General features: G+C 43.3%; 1 protein-coding gene across 2 annotated transcripts in view; it reads left to right on the top strand.

The window, feature by feature from the left end:
- Positions 1–25,226, top strand: part of LOC124717209 — a 149,103-nt gene that overhangs the window by 102,268 nt on the left and 21,609 nt on the right. For both annotated transcript variants that reach the window (XM_047243989.1, XM_047243990.1), the window contains one exon: positions 19,290–19,375. In XM_047243989.1, coding sequence (XP_047099945.1) covers positions 19,290–19,375 — 86 coding nt within the window. The remainder of the gene's footprint in view (positions 1–19,289; positions 19,376–25,226) is intronic.

The following is a 25,226-nucleotide window of genomic DNA, read 5'->3' as shown; positions in this document are numbered from 1 at the left end:
TTTCTCAGGATCTATAGACTTAAATTGCGTGAAAATGTAATCACATGTCAGTTCTAGTATAATATATTTGTCCAATGAATACCCGTTTATCATCTGCATTTCTTCTTGGTGTAGCAATTTTAATGCCACCTCATGTTGATGGACTCGATTATGGTGGAAGATCGAGAGCCATCACGTTTAGTTCAGTATTGAGGGTGGAAGAGATTCTCTGAAATTAGGGTTAACATATCTTTATTGATCTACTAAGACTGCTTGCGTTTTAGGTGCATTAACATTCAAATCTTTATTCTTTGCCATCTCTGATAAAGCAAGTATCTCAGCATTTACATGCTGGATGGCTGTCCACAGGTGGGTCGGAGTGGCAGTTGGGTATAACTGAAGGTCTGCAGCATATGAGTAACATATGCGTGCTAAGAGGACAGTCACCCATCATTAGCGTATAATGGAAAATGTAATGGGCCCAATAGTGATCGTTGCGGAACATCTGGTACTACACCTGGCGACTTTATTAACAGTATCGTGTTACAGGATTAGGGTTGTTTCTACAGTTATAAACAGATAAAATACTGCAATTCTGCCTGACGTACTAATCAGATTCAACATAACATTAGGTTTATCATAGGTGCAGCAAATCTACGTAACATATGCCAAGGAAAGACGGTCGATACATTGCAAAGAAAGTTTATTGTTTTTAAATTACGCAAATGTTCGTAGACGGGTGATAAACTCGGCTACCGAATTAAGTGAAATTGAAGTAGCGCAAGCCCCTAAAGTCTAAAAATTAAATATCTCTAAAGCACATGCGGTGTTCAGGCTAAGTTATTCAAAGTTGCCTTCACTCTAATGCAAATAAATACGAACCTGACAGACATACAATATTATTATCTAAGAGCCAATCAGTTAAGAAAATTAATGAACATCATCACCCACAAACTGAACTTAAATCTGACTCGTAGCATCAATGACTAATTACTAAAAGTTTTAAAGTATCGTGACACTGTCGATGAAATATTTCTATGTCTTAACCCGTACGACTAAACCACCGTCGAATCTGATAAAGTTCCTGTCTGTCCAGCTCCATCCAGAACAGTGTCACTGGGAAAGGTGGTCGCCATATTTTTATCCCCTCAGAGTTTTTATATCTCTACATCACTTACTCGCTTCAAGCAATCACCAAGCTTCCTTACCACTTTTTATATAACACTAAAATCGTAAATCTGAATTTGCCATTAGGAGCATGTTAAAAATGTAAACAAAACTGAAATATCACAGTTGATTCTACGTGCAGTAGTTTCGCCACAAATGTAAATGTTTGTTTCAGTATTCAAAATCGGGTATTAATTGTTGTGCCCTCAATAAATACTCTACAGACACTTACAGGCAGCTGTATTTCATAGTAATAGCCCTACTGTATCCACTGCCACAATCAAACTTAATTATACAGAATGTGTGCAAAGTAATAAACAATCGATTAAAAATAACCATTACAAACATAAATACTATATACTAAATTTTGTAACTCATTTACATTTATTTGTGACAGCAGATACTACCTTGCTATTAGAATAGCTGTCATACACTGCCAATGTGCTGATTCTGGTCAAAAATTCAATTAAAATGTCTCTCACATGTTAATTAATTAAATAGTGAAACTTGTGGCTAGGTCACATGATGCATATCGACTAGCACTCCAGATTGATACAACGATCTCTTTTGTGCACATAAAACTGTAATAGGTATTCCAGAATGAGATTTTCACTCTGCAGCGGAGTGTGCGCTGATATGAAACTTCCTGGCAGATTAAAACTGTGTGCCCGACCGAGACTCGAACTCGGGACCTTTGCCTTTCGCGGGCAAGTGCTCTGCCAACTGAGCTACCGAAGCACGACTCACGCCCGGTACTCACAGCTTTACTTCTGCCAGTACCTCGTCTCCTACCTTCCAAACTTTACAGAAGCTCTCCTGCGAACCATGCAGAACTAGCACTCCTGAAAGAAAGGATATTGCGGAGACATGGCTTAGCCACAGCCTGGGGGATGTTTCCAGAATGAGATTTTCACTCTGCAGCGGAGTGTGCGCTGATATGAAACTTCCTGGCAGATTAAAACTGTGTGCCCGACCGAGACTCGAACTCGGGACCTTTGCCTTTCGCGGGCAAGTGCTCTGCCAACTGAGCTACCGAAGCACGACTCACGCCCGGTACTCACAGCTTTACTTCTGCCAGTACCTCGTCTCCTACCTTCCAAACTTTACAGAAGCTCTCCTGCGAACCATTTTGTAATAGGTATTAATTATTTATTATTTTTTACTTTAAAATATCGTCTCGCCTCTGTAACTTGTCGCACTTACCATCTCCAAAGCATATCTACATATACAAAGAATTATCTTTTCTAATCTTTTACATGACGGTTCGTGCTCTGCAGTAACGACAGACATGACACTGCACATGCACAAACGTGTAAAAGTGAATCTATTCCCTTATGCTCACTACCGAACGGATCTGTCGTCATGTGTGGAGATTGTCTAAATCAGACTGTTCCGCATGGTACAGCCATGGTGCTTTGTTAGCTGCCATCACTACCAGCCTATCGTCAGATGTCCCCTAGCACGGCGGCAGCACTGCAGCACGTGCAAACCAAATGCGCTGGCTGACAAAGTCAAACACTAACAGACAAATAATATAGTACGTCGTGTCACAGTACCTCCACTTGCCTTATCTTTTACTAAGCGAATCAGATATGGAAACCAGCACCAAAATGAGCGCGAGTAAAATACATAAATACAGAAGTGTAACATTTTGTGAACTGACGGGGTCAGCATGTGCATTGCGTTTTCAGCGTTCAAAACAAAACTAAGCTCACGTGTACCTTTTCGCGAGTGACAGAGTAACACATTGTACGCAAAATAAAATCCATACATATTATAAAAATGTATATACACTCCTGGAAATTGAAATAAGAACACCGTGAATTCATTGTCCCAGGAAGGGGAAACTTTATTGACACATTCCTAGGGTCAGATACATCACATGATCACACTGACAGAACCACAGGCACATAGACACAGGCAACAGAGCATGCACAATGTCGGCACTAGTACAGTGTATATCCACCTTTCGCAGCAATGCAGGCTGCTATTCTCCCATGGAGACGATCGTAGAGATGCTGGATGTAGTCCTGTGGAACGGCTTGCCATGCCATTTCCACCTGGCGCCTCAGTTGGACCAGCGTTCGTGCTGGACGTGCAGACCGCGTGAGACGACGCTTCATCCAGTCCCAAACATGCTCAATGGGGACAGATCCGGAGATCTTGCTGGCCAGGGTAGTTGACTTACACCTTCTAGAGCACGTTGGGTGGCACGGGATACATGCGGACGTGCATTGTCCTGTTGTAACAGCAAGTTCCCTTGCCGGTCTAGGAATGGTAGAACGATGGGTTCGATGACGGTTTGGATGTACCGTGCACTATTCAGTGTCCCCTCGACGATCACCAGTGGTGTACGGCCAGTGTAGGAGATCGCTCCCCACACCATGATGCCGGGTGTTGGCCCTGTGTGCCTCGGTCGTATGCAGTCCTGATTGTGGCGCTCACCTGCACGGCGCCAAACACGCATACGACCATCATTGGCACCAAGGCAGAAGCGACTCTCATCGCTGAAGACGACACGTCTCCATTCGTCCCTCCATTCACGCCTGTCGCGACACCACTGGAGGCGGGCTGCACGATGTTGGGGCGTGTGCGGAAGACGGCCTAACGGTGTGCGGGACCGTAGCCCAGCTTCATGGAGACGGTTGCGAATGGTCCTCGCCGATACCCCAGGAGCAACAGTGTCCCTAATTTGCTGGGAAGTGGCGGTGCGGTCCCCTACGGCACTGCGTAGGATCCTACGGTCTTGGCGTGCATCCGTGCGTCACTGCGGTCCGGTCCTAGGTCGACGGGCACGTGCACCTTCCGCCGACCACTGGCGACAACATCGATGTACTGTGGAGACCTCACGCCCCACGTGTTGAGCAATTCGGCGGTACGTCCCCCCCCGGCCTCCCGCATGCCCACTATACGCCCTCGCTCAAAGTCCGTCAACTGCACATACGGTTCACGTCCACGATGTCGCGGCATGCTACCAGTGTTAAAGACTGCGATGGTGCTCCGTATGCCACGGCAAACTGGCTGACACTGACGGCGGCGGTGCACAAATGCTGCGCAGCTAGCGCCATTCGACGGCCAACACCGCGGTTCCTGGTGTGTCCGCTGTGCCGTGCGTGTGATCATTGCTTGTACAGCCCTCTCGCAGTGTCCGGAGCAAGTATGGTGGGTCTGACACACCGGTGTCAATGTGTTCTGTTTTCCATTTCCAGGAGTGTATGTGTGCCTGTATGTTCCATATCTCCACTAAACCAATGGACCGATTACAAGGAAACCTGGGTCACATACACTATGTGATCAAAAGTACAGTCGCTCCATGAGGGAGTAAAGTTTTCCTCTTGCGACATATGTAGGCCACACAAAGCCTAGCTTCAACTAGCACAGCGCAATAAGCTGTGTCACTGACGGTCAGTGCGTATTGCCATCTGCTCCACATTGATTCGTCCCTTTCATGATCCTATAAATTTGGCTACGAAATCTATGTGGGTCTCATTTCAAGGTCTTTCTTAGGAAGATTAGGGTCAAAAAAATGGTTCAAATGGCTCTGAGCACTATGGGACTTAACTTCTGAGGTCATCACCCCCCTAGAACTTAGAACTACTTAAACCTAACTAACCTAAGGACATCACACACATCCATGCCCGAGGCAGGATTCGAACCTGCGACCGTAGTGGTTGAACGGTTCCAGACTGTAGCGCCTAGAACCGCTTGGCCACTCCCGCCGGCGATTAGGGTCAGTCAACACATCTAAGGGGATTTCCAGCCAGTACAATGTAGAGTGTGGCACATTTACGACTGTCGTTCCAATGACGACGGAATGTCGTACCACCTGTTCACAGGTCACGTCATTTTTAGCCTCCCGTTACCTTTTGACTCCATCGTCATCAAATCTCTTGGCTCGCCTCCCTCATAAGAATTTTTGAGCACCACTTCCGGAGTGAATACAGAGTACACTCAATGCCTGCGCATTTTAAAATAAGGCTCTGTCAATTACACTTCCCTCTGACATTCGGCTTCTTCTGCATTACACCGAAACAATGGCACTTTGCATGCCTGCTCAGTAGTCTGTACCATTCTCATGTGAGAAACTACGAAGTGCGGCCCAGTCAGCAACTTCCACACCGCCGCGGATGAGATGGACTGCCGCGTTGTGATAAACGACAGTCACAAACAGCAGCCGACGGTTATGTTCGTCGTTGGCGCATGACAGTACTAGTACGGAGTTCCAGGATTGCAGTTCATAGCTACAGTTCGAAGTGGAGATCGTCCTGCGAGATTCAGTCTACAAGTGGAGTCGCCTGTAGCCTTCACATAGTAACAAGTGTTTATTCGAGTGATTGACAGTGTGGCGGCCAGGACAGACACAGTCTTGTTGATGTTGTATTCAGTAACGCATGCCTTCACAAGCCACTACTTACTTGTATCAGTCCACAAGCACATCACACTAGTTGTAAAAGTTTAGTTAAGTATCACAGCGCAATAAAGTGTATATATGTTTGTAACTAATTAGTTTGCACTGTCGCATTTTCTCCATGCACCTCAGAGCACCTAAACCTAATTCCACGTGTGTGAGCCGTTCTACCCAGACGATCTGTAGACGATAATACTCTCTTTGGCAACTCTGTAACACCTGTACTGACATTATCACAGAAGTTTCTTTTTACTCTGGCACCAATAACACTTTTGTGACTTTACTCATACTCATTTTCCCACTGGTTTGCACTTCACTATAAAGCAATGGTGGTGTAGATCAACACTAGTGCACTGGAAATAGTTCCAGCACATGTAGTATCACATAATTCGAACGAATTCCAAAGGTTATCAAGTGGTAGAATAGCGACATAATTTGCTTCATCGGTTACACCAGGTACTGAAATTCTCATGACATCCATCGTTGTGCATCTTCTAGTCCGATTAAAAACAATTATGGTTGTGGCAACGTTTGGTTTAACTGCCCGCATATTGCGTGAAGCACAGCTTTTTTGTAACTCTGCTACTTCAATTCTTGTGTCAGTTAGGTTGCCTGCTAGCGACCATAACAATGTTTTTACAACCATTCTCTCCTTTTCCAATTCTAATCGATGTTGTATTCCAAGCAAGTCGCTGTTCACCAGTCCCATGGTATTCATTACACGTCGTACCACTTCCACAGTTAACTCTGATAGTACCCTGCGCTGTTCAGTACTTTGTGTTCCAAATTCGTGAAGTGTGCCGTATGCCACTCCACAGTTGCAGTATTTTCATCTGCTACTGCTTGTACATTCCCCACAGTATTATCCAAGTCATGAATGACCTCACTGTCTGCAGTGACAAATACGGTCTTTCTTACTTTTCCACCTGCATCTAACCATTCTCATTACCAACATATCAACGTCTATGGAGCCATATCTGCTACGTAATGTAGCTGTCCCTTCAGCTTCTCATACAAAAATTGTAGTCCTTGATACACCCCTTGTACTTCTGTCAACACTGCTCCATTCTCTACCTCAAGTGGCAGCTCTGTGAACGTTTCCTGTAACCGTTCATCATTTCTTACTTTCAAACTCCTTTTAGGTTACTTTGTGTGTCCACTGGTAACTCCTAAATAGGACGTCTGATTGCTTAGCAAACAATATTCCTGCTTCTGGTGGCTGATATTGTAATGCATTCACCACTCCTCCCACGCGCAGATGTAGAATCTTAAGGATTCTGATAGCCATACAGCACACTCTTGAAGGTATGCGACCTGGGAGCGATGAATCCTTCCACTTGCCTCCCTCTTTGACAAAGTGTGTGCATACCAGTTACTGTCATAATCAAACCGCTTGACAATATCCTACATCCTATCATTACAGACTATAACCCCAACAAGAAAGAAAAATAACTAAAAACACAGCATTCCACTATAAGAAAATAAAGACGTAGTATTTTATGAATATATCAAAACAGTGACATACAAAATCAACTACCTCACGCATAGTCGACAGCAACATTTCAACGACCCATGTCATTCAGTCATTCCACGGCTTGGTGTGATGGCAAAAGCCACGTTTTGAATTCGTTTATCGCTGACACTCGGTCTCTTTCCATTCCTCTTTGACTTAACTTATTGCACTGACAATGACATTGGTACCTGCGTCATGGCGTCCATAGCTCCTTTAAATAGCATAACACTCCCTACAAGCACAAGAGCGTTTTCCATTGGCAGCTGAAACTTGACGTTGTCAGACGATTCCATCTCTAGGATTTAATATGGTCCGTTTCCTTTGTTTTAGTAACCCCATCGTCCATTCGCTTTAAAAAACCGTGTATTGCTTCCGCGGGCGTTCGAAAAGTCACACTGACAGTAATAAGGGTTGCCATATTTTTTGAATGGAAATTTCTGTAAGAGTGCTAATCGTTTGTGTAAATGAACTGTTGCTGTTGTTGTGGTCTTCAGTCCAAGAGACTGGTTCGATGCAGCTGCTGCAACCTACATCCTTCTGAATCTGCTTACTGTATTCATCTCTTGGTCTCCCTCTACGATTTTTACCCTCCACGCTGCCCTCCAATGCTAAATTTGTGATCCCTTGATGCCTCAAAACGTGTACTACCAACCGATCCCTTCTTCTAGTCAAGTTGTGCCACAAACTTCTCTTCTCCCCAATCCTATTCAATACCTCCTCATTAGTTACGTGCTCTTCTGTAGCACCACATTTCGAAAGCTTCTATTCTCTTCTTGTCTCAACCATTTATCGTCCATGTTTCACTTCTATATATGGCTGCACTCCGGACAAATACTTTCAGAAAGGACTTCCTGACACTTAAATCTATACTCGATGTTAACAAATTTCTATTCTTCAGAAATGCTTTCCTTGTCACAGCCAGTCTACATTTTATATCCTCTCTACTACGACCGTCATCAGTTTTTTTGCTGCCCAAACAGCAAAACTCATCTGCTACTTCAAGTGTCTTATTTCCTAATCTAATTCCATCAGCACCACCTGATTTAATTTGACTACATTCCATTTTCGTCGTTTTGTTTTTGTTTATCTATATCTTATATTCTCCTTTCAAGACATTGTCCATTCCGTTCAACTGCTCTTGCAAGTCTTTTGCTGTCCCTGACAGAATTGACATGTCGGCGGAAAACTTCTAAGTTTTTATTTCGTCTCCATGGAATTTAATTCGTACTCTAAATTTTTCTTTTGTTCCTTTACTGCTTGCTCAATAAACAGAATGAATAACATCGGGGATAGGCTAAACCCCTGTCTCAATCCCTTCCCATCCACTGCTCCCATTCATGCCCCTCGGCTCTTATGACAGCCATCTGGTTTCTGTACAAATTGTAAATAGCCTTTCGCTTCCGGTATTTGACCCCTTGCACGTTCAGAATTTGAGAGAGATTATTCCAGTCAACATTGTCGAAAACTTTATCTAAGTCCACAAATGATATAAACGTAGGTTTGCCTTCCCTTAACCTATCTTCTAGGGTAAATCGTAGGTTCAGTATTGCCTCACGTGTCCCAACATTTCTATGGAATCCAAACTGATCCTTCCTGATGCCGGCTTCTTTTTCCATTCATCTGTAAAAAATTGGTGTTAATATTTTGCATCCGTGACTTATTAAACTGATAGTTAGGTAATTTTCACACCTGTCAACACCTGCTTTCTTTGGGATTGGAATTATTATAGTCTTCTTGAAGTATGAGGGTATTTCACCTGTCTTATACATGTTGCTCACCGGATAGTAGAGTTTTATCAGGTCTGGCTATCCCAAGGCTACCAGTAGTTCGAATGGAATGCTGTTCACTCCTGGGGCTTTGTTTCGACTTAGGTCTTTCAGTGCTCTGTCAAACTCTTCAAGCAGTATCTTTTCCCCCATTTCATTTTCATCTATGTCCTCTTCCATTTCCATAATGCTACCCTCAAGTACATCGCATTTGTATGGACTCTTTTCACCTTTCTGCTTTCCCTTCTTTGCTTAAAACTGATTTTCCATGTGAGCTCTTGATATTCATACAAGTGGTTCTCTTTTCTCCAAAGGTCTCTTTAACTTTCCTTTAGCCTGTATCTGCCTTACACCTAGTGATATATGCCTCTACATCCTTACATTTGTCCTCTAGGCATCCCTGTTTAGCCATTTTGCACTTCCTGTCAATCTCATTTTTGAGACGTTTGTATTCCTTTTTTACCTGCTTCATTTACAGCATTTTTATATTTTCTTCCTTCATCAATTAAGTTCAATATCTCTTCTGTTACCCAAGGATTCCTACTAGCCCTCATCTTTTTATCTACTTGATCCTCTGCTGCTTTCAGTATTTCATCTCTCAAAGCTATCCTATCCTCTTCTGCTGTATTTCGTTCACCTGTATTTGTCAGTCGTTCCCTAATGCTCTCTCTAAAACTCTCTACGACCTCTGGTTCTTTCAGTTTATCCAGATCACATCTCCTTCTCGCAGTTTCTTCAGGTTTAATCTACATTTCATAACCAAAAATGGACTAACTTCTGCAAATCGACTGACAAAATTCACTCATACTGCCTCTATTGTTAGTATAACATTGTCCGTTCAGAAAGGTATTTTGCAGTTGCAGCTGCTTGTCTACTGCCGACGTTTTGTTAAGTGAAAGTTCTTCAGACGTGGCATAAACCCAGAACGCTGCAGAATTTTGGTTTGACCTCTGCTGTGCACTCAACCAATTTAATCTGGTCATCGACCGACATGTTCTCCACTGCCCACTCATTACTCCTTACCTCTACTTCTTTAAATACAGCAGTGTCCAGACTGCACGCCTCTGATTTCACAGAGGCCAGGTCTGCTTTAACTTTCGTCTGGCACTAAGCCACATTGCCTTTCACTGGTAGTTATTGATTTTAGTGCGTTCTCCGTTTCTGCCGCCCTGTTAGCAGACCCTGTCCGCACAGAATCTACTCTCTCAAAATGGTTCAAACGGCTCTGAGCACTATGGGACTCAACTGCTGTGGTCATAAGTCCCCTAGAACTTAGAACTACTTAAACCTAACTAACCTAAGGACATCACACACATCCATGCCCGAGGCAGGATTCGAACCTGCGATCGTAGCGGTCGTGCGGTTCCAGACTGTAGCGCCTTTAACCGCTCGGCCACTCCGGCTGGCCTCTACTCTCTCCCCAAGATCACTCTCCATCTCATTAAAGCGGTCTGCCAGTTGCTTTTCGACATCACTAACCACCGGCCACTGTGACCGAACGGTTCTAGGCACTTAAGTCCGGAACCGCGCTGCTGCTACGGTCGCAGGTTCGAATCCTGCCTCAGACATGGATGTGTGTGATGTCCTTAGGTTAGGTTTAAGTAGTTCTAAGTCTAGGGGACTGATGATCTCAGATGTTAAGTCCCATAGTGCTTAGAGCCATTTGAACCATAACTAACCTTCGTGCTAAGCCCCTCAAAACATTCTGGATTTTCTCATCCTGTTCGTTATTTTTTTTCTCTAATCGATTCCTTTCCAAAAAAGTTGTTAGCAAATATTGCAGCTTGTCATCAGTTTCACTTTAAAATAACTGAACTGACATTATAAACATTAAGAACTAGGAGCATGTGTTGTCATTTCTACCACACATAGCGCTGCGCTGGCACAATATTGGGAGTTTCCTGGTAAAACATAAATAAATGAAAAGTTATACTTCGTGATCGAAAGTATCCAGACAGCCCGAATATCATATTCATGTTAAGTGCATGGTGCTGCCACCTACAGCCAGGTACTCCATATCAGCGACCTCAGTAGTCATTAGACATCGTGGGAGAGCGGAATAGGTCGCTCCGCGGAACTCATGGACCTCGAATTTGGTCAGGTGATTGGATGTCACTTGTGTCATACGTCTGTATGCGAGATTTCCACACTTCTAAACGTCCCTAGGTCCACTGTTTCCTATGTGACAGTGAAGTGGAAACGTCAAGGGACACGTACAGCACAAAAGCGTACAGACCGACCTCGTCTGTTGACTGACAGAGACCGCCGACAGTTGAAGAGGGTCGTAATGTGTAATAGGCAGACATCTAGCCAGACTACAACACAGGAATTCCGGACTGCATCAGCATCCACTTCAAGTACTATGACAATTACGCGGGAGGTGAGAAAACTTGTGTTTCATGGTCGAGCGGCTGCTCATAAGCCACACATCACGCCGGTAAATGCCAAACGACGCCTCGCTTGATGTAAAGAGCGTAAACATTGGACGATTGAAGAGTGGAAAAACGTTGTGTGGAGTGAGAAATCACAGTACATAATGGGGCGATCCGATGGCAGGGTGTGGGTGTGGCGAATGCAGCGTGAACGTCATCTACCAGCATGTGTAGTGCCAATAGTGAAATTCGGGGGCGGTGGTGTTATGGTGTGATCGTGTTTTTCTAGGAGGGAGCTTGCACCCCTTATAGTTTTGCGTGGCACTATCACAACACAGGCCTATACTGATGCTTTAAGCACCTTCTAGCTTACCACTGTTGAAGAGCAATTCGCGGATGGCGATTGCATCTTTCAACACGATCGGGCACCTGTTGGTAATGCACGGGCTGCGGCTGAGTGGTTACACGACAGTAACATCCCTGTAATGGACTGACCTAGATCCTATAGAACACCTCCGGGACTTTTTCGAACGCCGACTTCGTGGCTGGCGTCACCGACCGACAGCACATGGCAAGCTGCAGCAGATGCTGGGCCCTTGGAGCGTGCATCGATTGTGTTGCTGCTCTGAAGGCGTGTTGATGCGATGACGAGTTGGCTATGGCTCGCTGAAGTCGCAAAGTAAGTCGAAGAAATGAGCCCACAACTGTGACAGTCTTGTACTTGGTTGGCTGCTGCTATGGCTCGCTGAAGTCGCAAAGTAAGTCCAAGAAATGAGCCCACAACTGTGACAGTCTTGTACTTGGTTGGCTGCTGCTATGGCTCGCTGAAGTCGCAAAGTAAGTCCAAGAAATGAGCCCACAACTGTGACAGTCTTGTACTTGGTTGGCTGCTGCTATGGCTCGCTGAAGTCGCAAAGTAAGTCCAAGAAATGAGCCCACAACTGTGACAGTCTTGTACTTGGTTGGCTGCTGCTATGGCTCGCTGAAGTCGCAAAGTAAGTCCAAGAAATGAGCCCACAACTGTGACAGTCTTGTACTTGGGTCATCTTAGTGCATGCATAACTTTTTTTACAGTTATTGTCACGTTAATAATAAATCGATAAAGTGCTGGAATTATCTGTGATGTACTAATCAGATTTAAAATAATGTTGGTTTTATGGTATGTGTAGCAAATATAAATAACATGCCCCAAATACAGATTAAATTTAAACAAACTTCATTGTTCTCGAATGATTCTAAAATTAGTATGCTAGTGACAAATTTTGCTATTTAATTAAGTGAATTGCAAAATGCTCGAGCTCCCAACACACAAAACTAAAACAGTTCGAAAATATTAGTAATGTAAACAGCTGAACTGTTCAAAGTTAAATTCATTCTCACATAAATAAATACAATCTGACTGACATATGGTGCTATAAGGTAAGTACCAGGCAGTGATTGAAATAAATCACAGGCTTCAGAAATAGACTGAGTTCACCTCAGACAAACTGAAGATAATTAAGTTCATAATCACTCTTCGGGAAACATTTTAAATTATTGTCATGCCACGACCAAGTCGTTGGACAGAGAATTATAAGTCCTTAACAACAGTAAGGCGAATTGTATGGAAGGTGACATAGAGAGATGCATTAACAGCGTGCTTCAGTAGCTAGCATTGTGGCGAAATGTGGGTTATACCAACAGATGCGTCAGTGGATTGCGAAGCAAAGGTTCAAATTCAAATGGCTCTGAGCACTATGAGACTTAACATCTGAAGTCATCAGTCCCCTAGAACTTAGAACTACTTAAACCTAACTAACCTAAGGTCATCACACACACCCATGCCCGAGGCAGGATTCGAACCTGCGACTGTAGCGATTGCGCGGTTCCAGACTGAAGCGCCTAGAACCGCTTGGTCACAGAACCCGGAGCGAAGCCAGGATAACAGAACTCACTGATACATGGCGCCGAGCATTGTTAGCCGTTTAGCAAGTGGTGCATAGTCACCATACCAGGGCGAGTCTACTGTGGTAGGATTGTGAGTAAGTGCTGGGTTTTAGTTAAGCAAATGGGCACCATAGGAATATCAATATTACTGGATTTTAAGTCAGCGATCCCTTCTCGTCACCACGATGCAAGAGCAACTCCAGACTATGAGATGACTGGGCTCTGCCAGCAGCAGCCATGGGTTCGACACTTGCTGTCCGCACGAAGTCCTTCACAGTACATGATGTGACAGCCCTGCATGCCTTCTGCCAGCAAAGCTGAGTTTGTATTGAGACATTGCGCCAGAGCATCAGCCATTGTCCAACTTCTGCCTGAAGGCAGCGGGTTGTACCCCACACAAGGCAGACTCCAAACACCGCAACCATGGACAAATGTGAAGATGAGGAGCGATTTCTTAAGAACAACTCACAGCGCCACTGACGTCTCCTGTAAATATTACCTGGCCTCACGGGGTTGTGGCTCAGCAACTCCAGGTGGAAGCTGTCACCCATTCATCAGCCCAAGCCAGGGACAATGGGAAGAGGTATGCCGACCTGAATATGTGATGTATTGAAGTCAATAAATGTCATTTGTAACTATTAACAGCACTTCCTCCGGAGACTTTGGTCCCAACACTCACCATCCCATTCTTTGGTACCACGACCGACAATACTAAAAAACTGCTAAGTACTAAACTTCATGGGTAAACCACAGACAGAATTGAAACAGGTGTTACCTTTCCAACTCCATTCAGAACAGTGTGAATGAGCAAAAGGGCCACCATCTAAATACCCCCTCGGTGACTGTGTTCTCTGGAAAGTCCATGTATCTAACTATAAATCTGAATTTGCCATTTTATGAATGCTAGAAATCTAAACAGATTTGCGAAGTCGTAGTTGATTTTCCATACAAATTAATGTAACACAAAACTAAATTTTTGTTGTGCAGTTCAAAATCAGTTCATGAAAACTGTGCTTTTCATAGTTACTGTACAGACTAATATGGCAATTCTGTTTTATAGGAAATGTCCTGCTGTTTCCACTGCTACAATCATAATTAATGTATCTCTTACCATTATTGAATTTCATATAAAATTGTAAAAATTAATAAACAATTAACTGAAAATAACAAAACCAAAAATCTTAAAAACTAAATGTTTTAGGTTGTTGTGTACTTAATGATGCCAACATTTACTCCTTTACTATTAGTGTAGCTGTCTTGTATTTTAAAAAATTTCAGTTAAGGTATCTCTCACAGATTAATTAATTAATTAAGCATATGGATATCTCAGTCTGTGTATGGACCAGCACTATAGTTTGATATGTTGATCTCTTTTGCGCAATTAAAAGTGTAATGGTTATTAATAATTTACTATTTTCCTGCTCATTAAATCTTCCTTGCACTTTAACTTCCCTACCTTATCACCTCAAAACCATATCTACATACCCACAGAACCATCTTATTATTTTCTTAACATGATGGATCGACCTTTGCAGTAGCTACAACAATTTGCATTGCATATTCTCCATTGTTTTCAATACAGTCTATCCCGTTGTGCGCGCTACTAGGCGGATCTGACGCACGTCTCGACAGTGTTGTAACCTGGCCGTACCACACGCCTCGGCAGGCGGCTTTGCGTGCCTCCTTGCCTACCTGCTACCCCATCAGATGCACAATCGCCTGGCCCCGACACCCCAGATTACAAGAAAGCAAAACTCCCATCCAACGAGAATCAAAAAGACTACTACCCAGACAAATATTCAGTCGGTCATAATCACCCCACTGAAAACATTTAGTTCTGACACTTATGCGCTATTGGTAAGATGCAATGTGTGATTGGAGTAGTTGTACAGTATTTGAACACAATTTTTGAGTTGTAAGTTTAGCAAGTATAATGTCAAAAAATGGCTCTGATCACTATGCGACTTAACTTCTGAAGTCATCAGTCGCCTAGAAAGAACTAATTAAACCTAACCAACCTAAGGACATCACACACATCCATGCCCGAGGCAGGATTCGAACCTGCGACCATAGCGGTCGCTCGGTTCGAGACTGTAGCGCCTAGAACCGCACGGCCACTCCGGACGGCTCAAGTATAATGTCAAATTAGAGTGTTGCAAGCTATGCTGAAGACCAAAAATGGCAGAGTAGTCACTCCTTGTTTGTCCAATGTGTACTTCAAAACGTCATCCGCTTTTATCAGAGCAGTCATCATGCTACACTTTTTCCAGAATCCAGACTGGTATACATTTCACAGGTTATACAATATTACGTACTTAGTATGCTGTACAGTATAATGTTACATATCCCTTACTATCAAAATGTTCATAAATGTATGGCAAGTAAATACCCTACTTTGAACTAGCAATTCAAGTGTTATCAATGTTTATATAATTTCATGATGGCAGAAACATTAATTTAACAGATAAATGTTACTTATCTTGCCATAGCTGTATCCTTATCTAGGATGTTGGTTCCTGTTTGTGTTTTCCAGTTAATAGGTCCAAAGCTTTTTTCAGTAAAAATCACTGGAATACTGTTCATTTTTGACATCATCGATAGTTATTTGTAAATTATTGACACTTTCTACAACACTACTTGTAAAGTAAATGCATTGTGCAACACTTCAAAACAACAAAGAACTTGATAGTTACATTGACCAATCTCGACAACTGAAGCTATTACATCGCATTTGTCGCCTAAAATTTCTGTAAGTATTATGTGCATAGCTTTCAGATCCTTCTAGAACAGGTTCTTGTTCAAATGAATTTTATCATGGCGATCATAATTATTTTACAGATATAATTTGCATGATGTTTTCTGGAAAAAATTATTTATATAAAGATTTATGTGCCTAATAATTAATAATGAAGGTTGAAAATTTCCTGTATTTGTTTAATTGCCGATTAAATTATCGATAATGAAATCAGGAAAGTTAAAAATGAAAGCATAAATTTTGTTTGTGAAAACTAAAGCATAATAATATTAGTTTCACTGTAAAATGGTATTGACTCATTTAAGTTAACAGTGGTTATTACTAATTTTCATGGTTCAAGACCAATGTTGCTAAGTGGATCGATACGAAAAATAAAATTATATTGTTAGAAAAATAATTTTTGGTGATCAATGTACGCATAACTCTGTTTAGTTGTGGGATATATAATTTAAGTATTAAAACTGACTCACGCCAGGCCGAAATTTATAGAGACTCGAACATTTTAATTGGAGTACAAAGTTTCTTGCAGCCAAGATTCATTACACCAAGAACTATGTAATCTAAAGACTAGGGTAATACTGGTAGAACACACAACAGCTTGTATTTCCTTTTTGAGTGATAGTTCCATGAGTCCCTGCATCCACATTCTTGGAAAGTTCTGAGGATGGATAAAAATGTCCATTGTTCTGGACAATACTGGATCGACTAGGGAACTGATGATCTATACTGTAATATCATTGTCTCCTGCAGCTGCCAAGTGCATTCGTAGAAACGACACCCTGGCCGTATTAAAGCTTAAAACCCAGACCGTATTTAAACTTTAGACCATCAATAAGAATTAAAGGTTGATCTGTAGATTTTTTCCATTAGGCGGTGGCCCTGTTAAAATCCTCTGTTAACGAGTGGACACGCAAGAGTTTTACATTTCTTACAGAGTGAATAATTCCTGTGCATAGCTGCTTGTGGACGAGATGATTTTATACGAAGCAGGGTGCTGTTTATGTATCCTGTGTGGCACCTGGCAAGAAATACCACACGCATTAGCTTTAAGGTCATACACACTCACAACTTAAAACCTCTAAACGTCGCCACTTGCATTTCGTTCCTTTGATACTGGGTAAATCATGAATATTAAGTCATGGACAGACAATTCGGGTCCAGAGCTCCAATCAATTTGAATTACTCTATTTAGACGTTGGGCTCTGTTTATATGGATACACGTGTGTTGTCTGTCGTATGGTGAGTTGTCTCAAGTGGAAAGAACATGAAGTTCGAGTAGGAAAGTATACACCTGAAACTGGAAAGGAAAAGACAGTTATGAACTCTTCACGGGTGATCAGCCGTCGTACTGTCGCAACATTTCTATGAGTTTTGCACTCATCGTCCTCAAGTGAGGTGCTGGGATGCTGTGCTGCACAGTTGTCTAGAAATTTTATAGTATTATGCATGATTTACTCGCCAATAATGACATAAGAAATTTTTTGTCGGAGCAGGATTCAAATCAGGATTTGCCGCTTATCACGAGGAAGCGTCACTGCAGTCCTTAGACTGTAGAACATGATTTGTGTTAGATTGAGCTACATTATTAATTTATGTGTAGTTCATTTTTCAAGTTCCTCCACCAAACTTTCATAAACAATCTGTGTTTGTTTCCCACTCTCCTCTTACCACCTAACCATCCATTTCGTCTCTCCTGACATTTATATGAACCTACACTCATGGAAATGGAAAAAAGAACACATTGACACCGGTGTGTCAGACCCACCATACTTGCTCCGGACACTGCGAGAGGGCTGTACAAGCAATGATCACACGCACGGCACAGCGGACACACCAGGAACCGCGGTGTTGGCCGTCGAATGGCGCTAGCTGCGCAGCATTTGTGCACCGCCGCCGTCAGTGTCAGCCAGTTTGCCCCGGCGTACGGAGCTCTATCGCAGTCTTTAACACTGGTAGCATGCCGCGACAGCGTGGACGTGAACCGTACGTGCAGTTGACGGACTTTGAGCGAGGGCGTATAGTGGGCATGCGGGAGGCCGGGTGGACGTACCGCCGAATTGCTCAACACGTGGTCGGCGGAAGGTGCACGTGCCCGTCGACCTGGGACCGGACCGCAGCGACGCACGGATGCACGCCAAGACCGTAGGATCCTACGCAGTGCCGTAGGGGACCGCATCGCCACTTCCCAGCAAATTAGGGACACTGTTGCTCCTGGGGTATCGGCGAGGACCATTCGCAACCGTCTCCATGAAGCTGGGCTACGGTCCCGCACACCGTTAGGCCGTCTTCCGCTCACGCCCCAACATCGTGCAGCCCGCCTCCAGTGGTGTCGCGACAGGCGTGAATGGAGGGACGAATGGAGACGTGTCGTCTTCAGCGATGAGAGTCGCTTCTGTCTTGGTGCCAATGATGGTCGTATGCGTGTTTGGCGCCGTGCAGGTGAGCGCCACAATCAGGACTGCATACGACCGAGGCACACAGGGCCAACACCCGGCATCATGGTGCGGGAGCGATCTCCTACACTGGCCGTACACCACTGGTGATCGTCGAGGGGACACTGAATAGTGCACGGTACATCCAAACCGTCATCGAACCCATCGTTCTACCATTCCTAGACCGGCAAGGGAACTTGCTGTTCCAACAGGACAGTGCACGTCCGCATGTATCCCGTGCCACCCAACGTGCTCTAGAAGGTGTAAGTCAACTACCCTGGCCAGCAAGATCTCCGGATCTGTCCCCCATTGAGCATGTTTGGGACTGGATGAAGCGTCGTCTCACGCGGTCTGCACGTCCAGCACGAACGCTGGTCCAACTGAGGCGCCAGGTGGAAATGGCATGGCAAGCCGTTCCACAGGACTACATCCAGCATCTCTACGATCGTCTCCATGGGAGAATAGCAGACTGCATTGCTGCGAAAGGTGGATATACACTGTACTAGTGCCGACATTGTGCATGCTCTGTTGCCTGTGTCTATGTGCCTGTGGTTCTGTCAGTGTGATCATGTGATGTATCTGACCCCAGGAATGTGTCAATAAAGTTTCCCCTTCCTGGGACAATGAATTCACGGTGTTCTTATTTCAATTTCCAGGAGTGTAGATTCTAAAGTTTAATAAAAAAACCATAGCTACCACAATGGAGAAGTCATTTGTAATGATGGAGCGAAATGTCAAATAAGTAATATGCCGAAACAGTTATGAGCTCAGATGTGTGAACAAGCTTAATCAATGCCGTCTATTGAACTAGAAACACAGGGTGTTTGTACAATACAAACCGGAAGTCTTCACTGTTTTAGTGGAATGAATGGCACTACAGTCTATTTTCATTGTGAATTCTTCATTCCTTCTTATATTAATAACTTAGTTATGAGAAAGAAAACTAAAACTTGGTCTTGTGTCTATTTCAGCTCTTGACAGAGTGGTGACTGTGTACCTTGTATACCACATTACCGAGGCTATCTGTGACATATTTCTCTACAATGGGGTTGTTAAGGTAAAGTGTTTACAGAAATACTCCATATTCGTCAGAAACACAACAACATTCAACTCTTTAAAGCTTTTTATTCCATTCCTGCTGTGTGCAATAAAATAAAGTTAGTGTATATTTTTATATTATTCTAATTACTACTTACTCTACAGTAGTACTGGGGCTATACCGATTCTGGCCCAGTTATTTTTGACCCACCATCCTTATTTTCCATTATCAGTTATTCCTGATACCACTCCCCCTCCCTTTCTGTCCTCCACCGTCTCCCTCCCATTTCCCATCATATTTGCTGAGGAATTGAAAAGAAATATGATTAATGACCCTTAACCTTGCCAGTGAGTTAATTAAGAAACTTTTCCCCCAATACGTCAGGCCCAAGATGACAGTCACTATGATGTCACAATCTTATATAGTCCACTTGTGCTAAATATAAAATAGTATTTATACCAAATAAATTAACAAACGACCGAGATGATCCTCCTTGGTACAAAAAACGTGTCAGAACACTGTTACAGAAACAACGAAAAAAAACATGCCAAATTTAAACAGACGCAAAATCCCCAACATTGTCTATCTTTTACAGAAGCCCGAAATTTAGCGCGAACTTCAATGCGAGATACTTATAACAGTTTCCACAACGAAACTTCGTCTCGAAACCTGGAAGAAAATCAAAAGATATTCTGGTCGTATGTGAGATATGTTAGCGGCAAGAAACAGTCAATGCCTTCTCAGCGCGATAGCAATGGAGATACTATCGAAGACAGTGTTGCTAAGGCACAGTCACTAAACACAGCCTTCCGAAATTCCTTCACCAAAGAAGATGAAGTAAATATTCCAGAAGTCGAATCAAGAACAGCTGCCAACATGAGTAACGAAGAAGTAAATATCCTCCTAGTAGTGAATCAACTTAAATCACCTAATAAAAGCAAGTCTTCTGGTCCAGATGGTATACCAATTAGATTCCTTTCAGAGTATGCTGATCCATTTGCTCCATACTTAACAATCATAAACAACCGTTCGGTCGACGAAAGATCCGTACCCAAAGACTGGAAAGTTGCACAGGTCACACCAATATTCAAGAAAGGTAATAAGAGCAATCCACTAAATTACAGGCCCATATCATTAACTTCGATACGTATCAGGATTGTGAGACATATATTGTGTTCGAACATTATTAATTTCGTCAAAGAGAACGGTCTATTGACACAGTCAACATGGGTTTAGAAAACATACTTCTTGTGAAACACAACTAGCTCTTTATTCGCGTGAAGTGTTGAGTGCTATTAACAAGGGATTTCAGATCGATTTCGTATTTCTGGATTTCCGGAAGGCTTTTGACACTGTACCACACAAGCGGCTTGTAAGTAAATTGCGTGCTTATGGAATATCGTCTCAGTTATGTGACTGGATTTGTGACTTCCTGCCAGAGAGGTCACAGTTCGTAGTAATCGACGGAAAGTCATCGAGTAAAACAAAAGTAATTTCTGGCGTTCCCCAAGGTAGTGTTATAGGCCCTTTGCTGTTCCTTAACTATATAAACGGTTTTGGAGACAATCTGAGCCACCGTCTTAGGTTGTTTGCAGATGGGGGTTGGGTTGTTTTGGGGAAGGAGACCAGACAGCGAGGCCATCGGTCTCATCGGATTAGGGAAGGAAGTCGGCCGTGCCCTTTGAAAGGAACCATCCCGGCATTTGCCTGGAGCGATTTAGGGAAATCACGGAAAACCTAAATCAGGATGGCCGGACGCGGGATTGAACCGTCGTCCTCCCGAATGCGAGTCCAGTGTTTAACCACTGCGCCACTTCGCTCGGTATTTGCAGATGATGCTGTCGTTTATCGACTAATAATCAGAAGATCAAAACAAATCGCAAAACGATTTAGAAAAGATATATGAATGGTGCGAAAATTGGCAGCTGGCCCTAAATAACGAAAAGTGAGAGGTCATCCACATGAGTGCTAAAAGGAATTCGTTAATCTTCGGTTACGCGATAAATCAGTCAAATCTAAAGGCCGCAAATTCAACTAAATACCTAGGAATTACAATAACGAATAACTTAAAATGGATAGAACACAAAGAAAATGTTGTGGGGAAGGCTAATCAAAGACTGGCAGGACACTCAGAAAATGTAACAGACCTACTAAGGAGACTGCCTACACTGCGCTTGTCCGTCCTCTTTTAGAACCTTGCTATGAGGTCTGGGATCCTTAGCAGATAACACTGACGGAGTACATCGAAAAAATTCAAAGAAGGGCAGCACATTTTGTACCATCGCGAAATATGGGAGAGAGTGTCACTGAAATGATACAGGATTTGGACTGGACATCATTAAAAGAAAGGCGTTTTTCGTTGCGACAGAATCTTCTCACGAAATTCCAATAACCAACTTTCTCCTCCGAATGCGAAAATATTTTGTTGACACCGACCGACATAAGGAGAAACGATCACCACGATAAAATAAGGGAAATCAGACCTCGTACGGAAAGATAAAGGTGTTCGTTCTTTCCGCGCGCTGTACGAGATTGGAAGAAAAGAGAATTATGAAGGTGGTTCAATGAACCCTCTGCTTGGGAAGCGAGAACGCTACCGCGAGACCACGAGGGGCGCGCTGGGTAAAAGCCTTCAACGAAAGTCGGCAAACTGTGGCAGACATGCACGGGCAGGTCGTCCTAGCGTCTCTGAAGAAGAAGGAAAGGCTTTCTTACGCCGTATCGTAACACTGGATGAGACATGGGCCACATCGTACGAGCCACGAGCCAAAACTGAAACGCCAATCCAATGGCGTCATTATGGGTCGCCGCTAAAGTTGAAAGTGCGTCAGAGCCCCAGTGTGGTGAAAGTTATGGTGATTCTCGTGTACGACTGTGATGGTGTTATCCTAACGCATTACGTTCCTCCACGGCAGACCGACAGTGCACAGTGTTACTGTTCGTTTTTGGAGCGTCACCTGCGACTAGCTTTGCGAAAGAAGCGCCGACACTTCCTGTGCAGCCCACCCATCATTTTGCACGACAATGCGCGGGCGCATACAGCGCAGGCTGTGGCTGCTCTGTTCGGGACTGGGAAGTACTGTACCATCCACCATACTCCCCGGACTTAAGTCCTTGTGACTTTGATTCCGAAGATGAAGGAACCATTTCGTGGCATTCATTTCAGAACCATTCCAGAGATTCGACAGGCAGTAGACCGCTCCATTCGCACCATCAACAGAACAGGCTCTGCTAACGGTACACTACGCCTGCCACATAGCTGACAACGGGTTCTACACAACGTGGGTGACTACTTTGAAGGACAGTAACAGGTGCAAATATGTAACACTTTTGTATCAATTGCGAATAAATAAATGCCACTGTTAAAGTTCCAACCCTCGTAGATGTAGAAGTAGAAAACAGCTTCCTTGTTAAAACGCTTACTATATCGTTTTATCACATTTTTTGAAATTTATAACTTTGAGCATTGTTACATTACTTAAACGTTATGAGTTTGAGCATTGTTAAACATCAACCAAAGGCTCAATATTTATATCAAAATGTAGCCGACCGCTGCTGTAAGGATATTGTGGAGACATGCGTTAGCCACAACCTAGGGGATGTTTCCAGAATGAGATTTTCGCTCTGCAGCGGAGTGTGCGCTGATGTGAAAATTTCAGGAGTGCTAGTTCTGCAAGGTTCGCAGGTGAGATTCTGTAATGTTTGGAAAGTAGGAGACGAGGTACTGGCAGAAGTAAAGCTGTGAGTACCGGGCGTGAGTCGTGCTTGGGTGGCTCAGATGGTAGAGCACTTGCCCGCGAAAGACAAAGGTCCTGAGTTCGAGTCTCGGTCCGTCATACACTTTAAATCTGTCAGGAAGTTTCACATCAGTGCACACTCCGCTGTAGAGTGAACGAAGAGAGACTTGTAATACGCTGTTAAACATGGATGAGCTGCAGGTGTACAATAAACAAATTTAAATGTCAAATCACATGCCTAGGAATGAACAAAGTTATCTGTGAGTATCTTGTCGAATTTATTAAGTGCTCTGATACGTTGTTATGAGAATTTTTTCTACTTCGTTGGCTAAAGAACATGATATTACCAGGCTAGAAGCTACGATTTATAACTGTGAAACGGTTGGTGTGTGCAATGCTTTGGAAGATTATCGAAATGTATCAAATGTCAACAAATGGTATTTACAGTCAGCTCCACAGTACACTGTGCCAAATATAAATTACTGATAGCTTACAAATGAGTTGCTGCGTTCTGTTTAACACTGTTCTGCAATTTGCCTACTGTGAAAATAAGAACACACGAAACATGTGTATACAAGTAAAATTTCTAGACAATCAACAAAAGGACCCACTGTGCCAGACAGACTTAAACCATTCTCTATTGAAGAAATGACTCCTTTAGAAATAGTTAATATGTTTTGTGTACAAAGAAGAAAATAAGAAATGGAAGAAACTGGAGTCAACAAACGAAGACTGGAGTTTATGGCGGAAACAACGGTCGCAAAAAAGAAGAACATAAACTGCTTCTGGGTAAAGAGCAGGCCATTGCAGAGATGCAAGCACAGCTTACAAATTACTTTAAACAGAGTGTATGGAAAATTCTGCATACAATTCGGGAATACGATATATTTACATTTACCGTAAACAGCATTGGGAAGTCGTCACACGTGGCTTACAAACTCCACGACAGATGGAAGTAAACTGTTAAACAGATATTTCGTTTATTATTTTAATGCACTCGCGAAATATCTGTAGCAGTTTACTTCCGTCTGTCGTGGAGTTTGGACGTCTTAGCCGTTGCGCTCCACGCGGTCGCGAGTTGATGTTCTGCGACAAGTTTGATGCTTCGTGTACATTCAAATAATTTACTGGTGTTATAAACACATAGTGAAAACGACCGGTGGCTACTAACTTCCCTTGCCATGAACGATCCCCCAGACACTGGAGAGATCATCAGTTCTCCCATTCGTGAGTACTGTTCAGACTCGATGTTGATGGACGAAATGCTTCAGTACCAGCTAAGGAATACGCCACTACTGGAGGATGTATGTATGGATGAAGACACTAACCAGGATATGTATTGCAAGAGACCCAGTCCTCCACTCTGCCGCTTACAATCGTGCTACAGAAACCGCTAACAAGGGAACCTCCCCATCGCACCCCCCTCAGATTTAGTTATAATTTGGCACAGTGGATAGGCCTTGAAAAACTGAACACAGATCAGTCGAGAAAACAGGAAGAAGTTATGTGGAACTATGAAAAAATAAGAAAAATATGCGAACTGAGTAGTCCATGGCCAACATAGGCAACATCAAGGATAATGTGGGCACAAGAGCGCCGTGGTCCCGTGGTTAGCGTGAGTAGCTGCGGAGCGAGAGGTCCTTGGTTCATGTCTACCCTCGAGCGAAAAGTTTACTTACTTTACTTTTGCAAAGTTATAATCTGTCCGTTCGTTCATTGACGTCTCTGTCAACTGTAATAAGTTTAGTGCCTGTGTTTTGCGACCGCACCGCAAAACCGTGCGATTAGTAGACGAAAGGACGTGCCTCTCCAATGGGAAACGAAAACATTTGGTCCAGGAAAACACGTCTGATTTATTCTATACGACACTGGTGACGGCATGTGCGTCACATGACAGGAATATGTTGTCGAACCACCTAACTTGCACACTTGGCGAATGGGTAAAAAGATTCTTCTACCTTGCCCGATTGAGGTTTTCTTGTGGACGTAATAATCACTCCCAAAAAGGTGATGAAAACATAAGAGTGTGTCACATAAACTGCAAAAAATAAATGCAATAGTTTCACAGTCGCACAGTTTTCTCTGTGCTCTGTCAAAACATATCTTTTTAACGTTTTCAAATTTTTCCTTGT

This window comes from Schistocerca piceifrons, chromosome 9 (assembly GCF_021461385.2).
Source record: "Schistocerca piceifrons isolate TAMUIC-IGC-003096 chromosome 9, iqSchPice1.1, whole genome shotgun sequence".
NCBI classification, from domain to species: domain Eukaryota; kingdom Metazoa; phylum Arthropoda; class Insecta; order Orthoptera; family Acrididae; genus Schistocerca; species Schistocerca piceifrons.
This window is presented reverse-complemented; position numbering and strand designations above follow the sequence as displayed.